Below are 12009 nucleotides of genomic sequence, written 5' to 3' on the forward strand. Positions count from 1 at the left end.
CAATGTCTTGTACAACTTCAAGACATTCCAACTCCTGACCGATGAAACCAAGCATGCCGAATGCCTTCTTCACCACTCTGTCCACCTGTGACTCCACTTTCAAGGTGCTATGAACATGTACCCCTAGATCTCTTTGTTCTGTAACTCTCCCCAACACCCTACTATTACTATTAGCCGAGCCACAGAAAAGTGCCATGAACTTTCCACCATCGGAAAGGGTGCAGAGGCAGATCCAAATCTGCCTCAGTAGGAATGGGGATTAGACCCCGAGGCATTGGCAAAAAATCTGATCTACATGCTAGCCATCTAGCGAACTGAGCTAAGCAGCCCCCCCTCTGGTTGATAATGAGGCCCTTATGAAGCAAACCCTTTTTAAGATAAGTATTTATGTTGAAGAGTTATGCCCTCTGAAATTTATGGAAACTATGTTTAATAATAAATGATCTACCATGAAGGAGTGAATATTAAGAGATGGAGAACTACCTAAGATGCTGTTTGTTAATTTTACAATAATGTAATTACCTTTTTATATTTGTTTCATGCAATTTATCAGCTTGAAATCCCCCTGAATTATCTATGAATCAGAACATAATATAATATATTGAAACACTTTTCCAGTATGCCCCTTTTGGTCTTGGGTGTTAAGAATCTCTCCCAAATTTGGATTCAGCCAAGTCTGCCAAACTCTCTCTCTCTAAATTGGTTTGATTAAGGTGATGAGAAAAGTTGTTCTAATCCTGCAAACTGCAACCATAACTATTAAAAAGTTACTTTAGCTTTGAGTTATTTTGTTACATAAGAATCTCTCTTTTTGATCTAACCCCACTAATGTAGCCACAATATTATTGATATGGCTACTGAACTGCCATTAAACTTGCTGCCTATATGCAACGTTTTTATTTTGAGTACCAGTGGTTGCCATTTTTCTCTATCTATAGTGAACACATTGCCTCATTGGTTGGTAAATTTATTGGAATCATCAAAAGAAAATTGGATAAATACTCAAAAGAACAACAATGCAGGGATATCTGAAAGAGTGGAGGAGTGGCACTAACTGGATTCTTGACTCTTGCTGGTGCAAACTTGATGGGCTGTTGCATTAGTTTTAAACTAAAGGACGTGCACAAAAATAGCAAATAAGTTTCTATACAGTAAAAGTCTAATTTTGACAAAGTAATGGTGCTCCACTGTACTTCACCACAGAAAAGTTAAGGTAAATTTTGTCTGCACTGTTTGAGAGAATAGCCAAGAAAGAATGGCGAATCGAAAGGTCAATTATCACAGCCAGTCTCGTACATCTCAGTGGTCAGCTCCTGAGCAGATCCAAACGTATAAGATTGCATCGTCACATTGGAATGATGGCATTGTGGAAGGGAAGGAGGAAAGCAATACATTTAAAAGGGGACATCTGAAGTGATCTTACTACCTGTTTATGCCATGCTCCTGCTGCAGCGAAGACAAAGAATTTGGCGACAAGCCAAATTTCCATTCACTGCAGCGAGATGGGAAAATCACGCTGGCGTGAATGGTAGGAAAATTCCAGCCATAATGGTGGTGGAAGCAGACACATTAGCAACATTTAAGAGGCATCTGGATGGGTACATGATTAGGGAGGGAATAGAGGGATTCGGACCAAGTAAGGGCAGAAGGTTTTTTTTTAGTTTACTTAGGGCATCATGATTGGCACAGATTTGGAGGCCAAAGGACCTGTTCCTGTGCTGTAAGTTCTTTGTAATTTTAACATTTGCATTTTGATCTGTTAAGTTTAACTTCTATGTTCTTAGTCTAATGTATTGCCTAATCTAATGAAGGGTTTTTACCCTCCAAAATGCAATGGTTGTTTATACAATGAATCATACATTAAAAGGAGAGACAAACTTGCATTGGGAGCAATTCAGAGAAGATTCACCGAGCTGAACCCTGGGATGCATCTTATGAGGAAAGATTGAGTGGGTAGGGCCTTTGCTCATTTGAGTTGGGAAGATTGAGAGGTGATCTCATTGAAACATTTAAGATTCTGAGGGAGCTTGACATGGTAGATGCCCAGAGTAGATGTTGAGAGGACGTTTCCACTCATGGGAGAATCTGAAATTATGAAACTCAGTTCAAAAATAAGGAGCCTCCCATTTAAGAGAGATGAGGCAGAATTTCTTCTCTCAGTGGGTGTTTGGAATTCGGAATTTGGAATCTTCTCCAGGGAGCAATGGAGGCTGGGTCATTGAATACGTTTTCAGGCTGAATTAGAAGATTGTTGATTGACAACTGAGTTAAGGATTATGGGGTCAGGAATGTGAAGGTAAGGCCACAATCAGCCATCTTCTCCTTCTAATTCTGATGTTCTTATCTGATATTAACTCAATAGGCTCAGAGATGAATAGTTTCGGAACTAAGAGACAACATTTATACAAATTCCTGGTAATATAGTAAAATAGAAAATAATTCTGTTATACAAGAATAAGTATTTTCTAATATATTCTGCAAATTTATTTATCAAGGGGGAGGGAAGAGTATTCCTACTCCTCCAATCCACGAGAGGGGCAGTATGGTGGCACAGTGGTTAGCACTGCTGCCTCACAACGCCAGGTGCCCGGGTTCAATTTCGGTCTTGGATGACTGTCTGTGTGAACATTACACATTCTCCCCATGTCTGCATCGGATTCCTTTGGGTGCTCCAGTTTATCCCACAGTCCAAACATGTGCGGGGTAGGTGGATTGGCCAAGCTAAAGTTGCCCTTACTGTCCCATTATAGATATATAGGTTAGGGAGATGAACGGGGTAAATATGTGGGGTTACGGGGTAAGCCTGGGTAAGAGTTGGTGCAGACTCGATGGGCCAAATGGCCTCCTTCTGCACTGTAGGAATTCTATGATTTTCAGATGTTGCGCAGGATTCAGAAGAAAATCCATTTTACAGAAATTTATCAAACCTGAAACCTTGTCAAATAAAACTGTTTTTCTGTTAGGCACCAGCACAAGGTGAAAATGATTTTAATATATACAATCTATGGAAAAATGCAGGCAAAAGATTGATGCACAATGAAATTTTTTTGACTTTACAATGCAGCCTGTTGCAAGATAGTACATAAAATAAAGGCTTACCTCATTAGTACTTCCCTATGAATTGCAGAAAGGAGAGAGACAGTGTTGAAAGGAGAAAGCTAAACTGAGCACCAGTTTTTAAAAACAGCAGGCAAAAGAAGAGATCTTAACTTTGTATATATTGCATTTACAAAAAGTAGATTTATGGAATGTGTTTAATTGAGACCATTTAGGGTGCATCTTTATTCGATTTCCTTTTGGTCCTGCCTCTTACGATCCCTGCTGTTCCGGATTTGTTTCGATACAACAATATTCAATAACTTTTTTCATCATTGCTACGTGCTCTTTTCCTCTGAATCATACTTTCTTATTCCTCCTAAGCTTTTACGGGCTTTCAAGTCCAAATTTTAGAATTACTTAAACATTACATCCTGATTTATTTCATGTTCTATTCGACTGTTTTCACCCTGGTAGTGACCTGCCTTGGTCCTTTGCATTCTAACAACAAAATAAATCCATGCCCATTCCCTCCCTCCTTTCTAGGTTCTCTCCTTCAGATGAGGAAATTATTACACAGTCTGAGCTTTACAATTAAGTTCTCCTGCTATTCACGTCAGCATGTGGAGATGCCGGCGTTGGACTGGGGTAAACACAGTAAGAAGTCTAACAACACCAGGTTAAAGTCCAACAGGTTTATTTGGTAGCAAAAGCCACTAGCTTTCGGAACAGGCTATTGGAAGGAACAGCCTGTTCCGAAAGCTAGTGGCTTTTGCTACCAAATAAACCTGTTGGACTTTAACCTGGTGTTGTTAGACTTCTTACTGTGTTCACGTCAGCAGCAGATGTGCTTCCTAAGTAAAAAATTTGTTGAATCAGTTTTCTCCTCCTAAGACAGAATGATCTCTGTCCACTGGTTCAAATGACCGTACCAATGAGGACAGTTAAGATTGGATTGAGATGCAAAATTTACTCCCTTCATGTGGGTGGGAATCCAACACCACACCTCAACATAAATGCACTGCCTTAATGGTATGATTTATCAATTTGGCAATTGTCAATATTTGTTGTATTTTGTTAAGTAATGTGTTATCAGACACAATTGAGCAGTAGATTTCAATTGGGTGCCTGGAACTCGCTGCCGGGGAAGGTAGTGGAAGCAGATACAATAGTGACTTTTAAGGGACATCTGGACAAATACATGAAGAGGATGGGAATAGAGGGATATGGTCCCCGGAAGGGTAGAAGGTTTTAGTTCAGACAGTCAGCATGGTTGGTGCGGGCTTGGAGGGCCAAAGGGTCTGTTCCTGTGCTGTAATTTTCTTTGTTCTTTATATATTTCAATTAGTTTTGTTTTACTGTGTTACTCTTTCTATTGTTAGATATAAATAACATGTTGTTGGCCACAATTGTTTTTTACTAGATCTGTCCCTTCTAAGTCCCTCTTTTAAATGGTCAAGAATTTTGACAAGAGGAGGCTCTCTCTGTTTGGCAACTACAAAGCACCAAGTGAAAACTTAAGATCATAATTGCGAAACATAAAAATAAATGGAGTAAAGCAGTGCCCTTTTCCTCAACTTTTTCTGGCAATATTTTTCCTTCTCACTTTGTTCTCCTGAAGACCTCAATTCCTTGCAGTGATAAAGTTCCACTGATGCTATCCACTTTTTGGCCAGGTGTGCATTTCCCATGCATGAATGAATCTTGGCAGTGATCATCGGGGAAGGGCAATCATAACCTCTCTTTTCTAATGCTTCCCCTGAACCACGTGCCCACTTCCAACAGAGGTCACTTGGTAGTTATCCAGGAACGCCGGCCAAACCGACTGGCACCGAAGTCAACACAGTCTTGCTCCTACCATTTAAGATCAGCTATCACAGATGGGAAATATTAATCTGGAACAGCATGTGGGATTGGATGGCGGTTGGGAGATTATAGAGGGAAAACGTTGGAACATGTTGGGAAGTTAGCCTCCAGGCAGACAAGGAATGGGCAGCTGAGCCACTGTCAGGAAGTGCGTTGGCGTTTTAAATATGTTAATGAGGCTGGCTGCCTCTGACTTAACTGTGAATTTAACTAACACATCAGGAGAGCTAACACTGTGCTGTTTGGAAATAATATTTGCTGAACTATGCTCCAATGACTTGCATGGATCAATATTCAAATCTCAAAACCAAGATTCTGAGGCGGCACGATGGCACAGTGGTTAGCACTGCTGCCTCACAGCGCCAGGGATTTTCACAGTACCTTCACTGCAGTGTGCATGTAAGCCTACTTGTGACTAATAAATAAACTTCGACTTTGGGACCCGGGTTCGATTCCCGGCTTGGATCACTGTCCGTGCAGAGTTTGCACGTTCTCCCCGTGTCTGCGTGGGTTTCCTCCGGGTGCTCCGATTCCCTCCCACAGTCCAAAGATGTGTGGGTTAGGTGGATTGGCCATGCTAAATTGCCCCTTAGTGTCAGGGGGACTAGCAGGGTAAATGCATAGGGTTATGGAGATAGGGCCTGGGTGGAATTGTGGTCGGTGCAAACTCGATGGGCCGAATGGGCTCCTTCTGCACTGTCGGATTCTATGATTCTATTCCAAATTTCTTATAATGAGAATTCAAATCTAAAAGGAAATAATGTTACATTGTTAGGCTGTCTCGTAACATTATGTATCTCTATTTTAATGCTGTTTGGAGTAATTCTGTGTCATGTATACAGCAAAATATCACAGAAATATTTAATTGTACTAGAATACAGAAAATAAATCAGCAACACACTTACCTGATCCCATAAGGCTCCTGCTACTTGGTCTATGACAGCTCCAAGCTCTCTGTATTCTCCAGAGTATCTAATATATGCCCATGTGCACAGAGTGATCAGAGCCAGCCCCATTATCATGTTGCACAGACTGGCTATAATGTCCACTCCAATAAATCCTGTCACTCCAGCTATTACATACATAATAAATATCACCACAAATAGAGTGGCAGGGGTACGAGCAGCGTGGAAGATGTTTTTACTATCGTTGTGTTTTATGTAGTTTATGTACAACTCATCAATTTCACTCTCCAGCTGTTGCAAATAACGGCGACTGAATTCCTCTCCTCCCATCTTCTTAACTCCACGGAATAGCTTGACCGCTTCATCTCGGAGGCCCAGGTGTTTGTTCTGGAGGTCACTGGGTGCAAGGAATGGTTTGTCTCCTCCACAAATCTACAGGATAAAACATATTTGTAAGAGAAAGGAATAAAAATGTATCCTACAAGAAGCACCAAAATCAGCGCTGCATCAAATTTGCCAGCGCATGAATAACATTGTGATTAAAGATAATACAGCAGGTCTCCGCCTTCGCCCAATGATGGCCAGGAGCAGTGCACAGAAAGCTGTGACTTTCTGTTCTGGGTCATTTATACAGTCAGGGCTACTGTCAGTGCAGGCTTGTCCCCTGGTGTGACCAAGCACAGTCGAAAGCACTTAGTGTCAGGGAGATTAGCAGGATAAATACGTGTGTCTACAGGGATAGGGGCTGGGTGGGATTGTGGTCTGTGCAGACTCGATGTGCCAAATGGCCTCATTCTGCACTGTAGGGATTCTATGGAGTCTATGAATTCTATGGAGACTGTGAGATTGGGATCTTCCAGACGCTAGTGGTTATGTTTAAAAGAAAGTCTACTTTATTATCTTCAGCAAACAGCTGGGAACTCTTACCTCATTTAAATAAGCCTGGAAATCCCAGGGCAACATACAAAAAGGTGGAGATTGGGTTGCCAATCCTCCAGGGTTGTCCAGAGGTTAAGGATTAATCTTGATGTCATTGGTGCAAGGAAGCCAGCAGAAAAATTGAGGGGCACTGGAAATATTGGGAGAAATTGTATCATGGAGGAGTGCATTGGATTTGAGGTGGATAAGGGGGTGAGGGGTTAAATTAGGAAAACGTCCGAGCATGCTGGGAACGTGGCTCCAATTCTCCAACCTCCAGGTTTTTGAAGGGAAGACAAGGGATGGACAGCTGACTCACTGTGAAGTGGGTCTGAACTTAGAGATGTTAATGAGGCTGGCAACCTCTAATTTGGGTTGCACTGTGGTCAACCGGGCTTACTAGGCCTCAGTAGGAGCAGGACATCTGGGCCCAAGGCCTTTGCTATACAGTAAGTTTCCATTCCACATTGCATCGTTTAACACTGCTTCACTTTAACATTGGGAAGTTAATGGGGCCCTAATTATATTGAGCAAGCAAGATTCATTTTAACTTGATTTCCCACCTGACCCAATTGGCAGCATTTTGGAGTAGCCTCTCCTGCTCTCTAACTGACTTGGGGCCTTTCCCCATGCTCAACCCTGCGACCTTCCCCAACTTCCAACCTTCAGCCTCTTCCATGCCTGACCTACCCTCCTGCTCCATGACTCACCCTTTCACTGCTTCCCCTTCCTGATCCTGTGTTCCCATTCAACTGCCAGATCCAATCCAGAGCCCAGAGACTGCAAAAGCGTGGTCCCAATGGTGCAGAAATAAGAAGCTGGGGCGGTTATCATCCAAGTTTTTAAAAAAAATAACTGCAAAGCTTCTTCTCCTGTCTCTTGTTGCTCATCTCCAGAGCTTCATTCATAGCAAGAGGTCAGGAGAGGGAAGTGGTGAGCAGGAGTATTTAAAAAAACAGGCAAGGACAGCAGATTTCCTTCCCTAAAGGACATCAGTGAACCAGATGGATTTTTACAACAATCGACAATGGTTTCATGGTCACCATTACTGAGACTAACTTCTTATTTTACATTTAATTTGGTGATGTGAATTTAAATTCCCCAACTACCATTTGAATTCATGTCACCTGAACTTTAACCCAGCTTTCTGGATTACTAGTCCAGAAACATAGCCGCCAGGCTACTGTGCCCATTTGTACTTTTTCCATTTCATACAACAACCGTCCTTGAAGCCTCGGGCCTCTCTGACAGACGATGGCAATAAGTCTCCAATTTATGGATTGTTTTGTGTTTTGCAGGCCCTGGCTCACTGGAAACTGAATGAAGACTGCCTCAAATCATTTCACATGTGATGCTTACCACCAGCAACCACAGGAACTGTTCATTCCAGATGTGAAAGACCAACGTCACTTACTGCACCAACCAGTTCTTAATCTTTATCTGTGAACATGCTTGTGCAGGGATCCAGATCCAGCCAGTCCACTATGAATCATTTGATGATGTTGACAAGGGCATTTGCTCTCTCAAAATAAATTAGCTTTGCCTGGATTTCTGGAGTGCCAAAGAGAGCCACATGGATCCACAACCATGTATTTAAACCTGGCTTGCTACTGTACTGGAACCAAATTAAACATGTTGTGGAGTCCAAGAGAAGGTATGAGACTGGATGACAAAGCTAGTCTCCTCACCTGCTGTCTTTTTTTTTGGTACCTTATTTCTCTTCAAAAAAGCCGATTCAAATTAAGTCCAATCACGGTCCCCACGTGAGGGACAAACTAGATCCAAGCTGACAAGATAAGACATTGCATCGCATCTTGGGCTCGATCAAACAAGATCTAAGCTGACACCCCCTCCTGGGCTCGATCGAACATTTCATCTTAGCCAAAAGGCCGAGATGGCTTTAAAAAGTTATGTCAGATAAAGCCTCGGTTTAACCTCATTGGCTACCCTGATCCTTTACTCTACCCTAATTTAGGCAAATCACAATCTTGAAACCGGATGCCAAAACATTTCCTCCATTCTTTGCATAGATAACATATTTCTGTCATTCTTGAGATTAGACAGTGAGTAGCAATTAAAGCACATGAGAATTATTTGTGGATGTCCTGTAGACAAATTCTGGTGGCCAAATCCAATTTCAGCCATTTAAATCGTTGATCTGTGCTGAGCAAGAGCAACAGTTGCAGACAAAATCAATGGGATTAACTGAATTTGACTGAGAGGAGAGAGAAAGCAGCTGATTAAATTAGGAATTTAAAATGCCTGGCAGTATAACACACTGAAACCAACTACAGAATCCTCTGATTATAATAGGAACTTGGGCCACCGGCCAAATCGATCAATATAACTAGATTCAAACATATCTTCAAATAGTTTTCAAGCAATTCTCTCTGCACCCCCGCAATTGTGCACTCAGCTCAGATTAAAGCTTCAGCCTTTGAAGGACATCGAAACAAGATTCTTTCATGTTTAAGACATGCAGCTTCCTTACCTCCTCCATTTTTTTACCATATAAGTCTTTGGCTGCAGCTACAGCTGCTAAATTGTTAGCTTCTGCTGTGGCCTAAATCATGTGAAGGGACAAAAAGAGTGATTAGAGCAAATTATGAATCAACTTTTGTTAGTGTGCATTGAATAAATGGTAATTATCAGGAATCAGGAGAAGTTATATGAAAACAAGATTTAAACGTCTGTTAAATTCCTTCAGGATAATTTCTTAAAAATCGCAAATAACAGATTTGACCTGTTTTAATCTCTTGCAATATTATATATCAATGCTGCATTAATTATACCATGGAACAATCAATAATGCAAACCTGACCTAGGATATTTCCACCTTGCTGGCTTTTCTAGGAGACTGTGTAGGTGTCTTGTTGGGAACAGGTAGCAATTGCACTGTGTTTAAGGTGCACCATGATGGTATAGAATAGGCTCGCTGGGTTGGGCCAAAGATGTGCAGGTTAGCGTGGGTGGCACAGTGGCGCAGTCGTTAGCACTGCTGCCTCACAGTGCCAGTGACATGGGTAACCGTCTGCGTGGAGTTTGCACATTCTCCCCATGACTGCGTGGGTTTCCTCCAGGTGCTCCAGTTTCCTCCCACACTGCAAAGATGTGCATCTAGGTGGATTGGCCATGCTGAATTGACCTTTACTGTTAGGGAATTAGCATGGTAAATATATGGAGTTACAGGAATAGGACCTGGGTGGGATAGTTGTCGGTGCTGGCTCAATGGGCCAAATGGCCTCTTCCTGCACTTTAGGGATTCTATGATTCTTCTATGATTGGCTGATTGATACAATGTGTATTTTACCATGAGAATTCTACTGTGGAGAGGTCTATCAGAAGGATCCTGGGCAGGTTTGGCTGTACCAGAGCTATTCTCGGCCCAAATACCATTAACCCATGACTACTGGAGTGCATGCACCTCATTCTGTCAGGATCTGCACATCAGAGGTTCCAATTCTCAAGGGAATTGGTGACAGTGGACTAGATGGCATGTGAAAGGTGAAGACTGACCTCTTTCCTCCCACTTAGATAAGTATCTGGTTCTCCATTGAAGTGGTACAGAATTGAAGACAGGACACACCCTCTTTTATGACACGTGCTGCCATATAAGAATAGAATAGAATAGAAACCCGACAGTACAGAAAGAGGCCATTCGGCCCATCGAGTCTGCACCGACCACAATCCCACCCAGGCCTTACCCCCATATCCCAACATATTTTACCCACTAATCCCTCTAACCTACGCAACTCAGGACACTAAAGGGCAAATTTAGCATGGCCAATCAACCTAACCCGCACATCTTTGGACTGTGGGAGGAAACCGGAGCACCCAGAGGAAACCCACGCAGACACGAGGAGAATGTGCAAACTCCACACAGACAGTGACCCAAACCGGGAATCGAACCCAGGTTCCTGGAGCTGTGAAGCAGCAGTGTTAACCACTGTGCTACCGTGCCGCCCGTATAAGTTTAAATGTCCAGACTTTGAATGTGAGTCAAAGAGTGAGTGGATGAAGAGTAGCCAGGTAGGTTAGATGGGTAGTTGGGTCAAGTCAAGTTGGGAGAGGGGTGTTAGTTTGATGGGGTTGGGAGGGTAGTCAGAAGGGATAATCAGGTCAGAGGGGTAGTCAGCTTGTGGAGGTTAGACAGGCCTGGTCAGGCAGGGTAATCAGAAGCACAAAGGGACTTGGGAGTCATTGTTTAAGACTCTCTTAAGGTTAACTTGCAGGTTCAGTCGGCAGTTAGGAAGGCAAATGCAATGTTAGCATTCATGTCGAGAGGACTAGAATACAAGAGCAGGGATGTACTTCTGGAGCTGTATAAGGCTCTGGTCAGACCCCATTTGGAGTATTGTGAACAGTTTTGGGCTCCGTATCTACGCAGACAGTTACCCTTGGAAAGGGTCCAGAGGAGATTCACAATAATGATCCCTGGAATGAAGAGCTTGTCGTATGAGGAATGGTTGAGGACTCTGGGTCTGTACTCATTGGAGTTTAGAAGGATGAGAGGGGATCTTATTGGAACTTACAGGATACTGCGAGGTCTGGAGAGGATATTTCCACTAGTAGGAAATACTGGAACCAGAGGGCACAACCTCAGGCTAAAGGGACAAACCTTTAAAACAGAAATGAGGAGGAATATTTTCAGCCAGAGAGTGGTGAATCTGTGGAACTCTTTGCCTCAGAGGCCAGGTCATTGAGTGTCTTTAAGTCAGAGATAAATAGGTTCTTGATTAATAAGGGGATCAGGGGAAAAGGCAGGAGAATGGGAATGAGAAAAATATCAGCCATGATTAGTAGCGGAGCAGACTCGATGGGCCAAGTGGCCTAATTCTGCTCCTATGTCTTATGGTCTTATAGTAAGTAGTTGGGTCAGGGGTAGTTAGGTCAGGTTGAGGGTGTAGCTAGGTCAGGGGGTGGTCGGGTGGTGACCAGGGTCAGGCTAGGGGCAGTCTGGTCTGATCAGGTTGTGGGGGATGGGGGTGGCAGGCAGATCCTGTTGGGGTGGTTGTCGAGTGGTGGGGGAGTAGGGGAGATTTTCAGGGGTGTCAGTTGTGGCATTACTCAGGTGTTAAGACTAGGTTTTAATCTGTCTAACAACTCTTGGGTAACTATCCAGGTAAGTACAGTAATTTCTGGCAGCAGATAAGATCCACATGGAAGTTTCTGGATTATTATAAAAATTCTACTGGCTACCTGGTCTGCCTCACCCACCCTGTGAAATTCAGTCAATAATATCACTAGAAGATTATACTTGACACCAATACTAACTGCCTGGGTT

The 12009-nt window shown here is 42.8% G+C and overlaps 2 protein-coding genes across 3 annotated transcripts in view; one reads left to right on the forward strand and one right to left on the reverse strand.

Annotated features, from left to right (window-relative positions):
- sav1 (salvador family WW domain containing protein 1) overlaps positions 1-8371 on the forward strand; it is a 41054-nt gene extending 32683 nt beyond the window's left edge. The window contains exon 5 of the mRNA XM_078233952.1: positions 8024-8371. Coding sequence (XP_078090078.1) covers positions 8024-8045 — 22 coding nt within the window. The 3' untranslated portion in view covers positions 8046-8371. The remainder of the gene's footprint in view (positions 1-8023) is intronic.
- atl1 (atlastin GTPase 1) overlaps positions 1-12009 on the reverse strand; it is an 88124-nt gene that overhangs the window by 4760 nt on the left and 71355 nt on the right. For both annotated transcript variants that reach the window (XR_013500037.1, XM_078233950.1), the window contains exons 11-12: positions 9217-9288; positions 5808-6239 (exon numbers count right to left, since the gene is read on the reverse strand). Coding sequence is in view for 1 of the 2 variants with exons in the window: in XM_078233950.1 (XP_078090076.1) it covers positions 5808-6239; positions 9217-9288 (504 nt within the window). In the remaining variant the exon portion in view is untranslated. The remainder of the gene's footprint in view (positions 1-5807; positions 6240-9216; positions 9289-12009) is intronic.

Source organism: Mustelus asterias, chromosome 18 (genome assembly GCF_964213995.1).
Source record: "Mustelus asterias chromosome 18, sMusAst1.hap1.1, whole genome shotgun sequence".
Classification (NCBI taxonomy): Eukaryota; Metazoa; Chordata; class Chondrichthyes; order Carcharhiniformes; family Triakidae; genus Mustelus; species Mustelus asterias.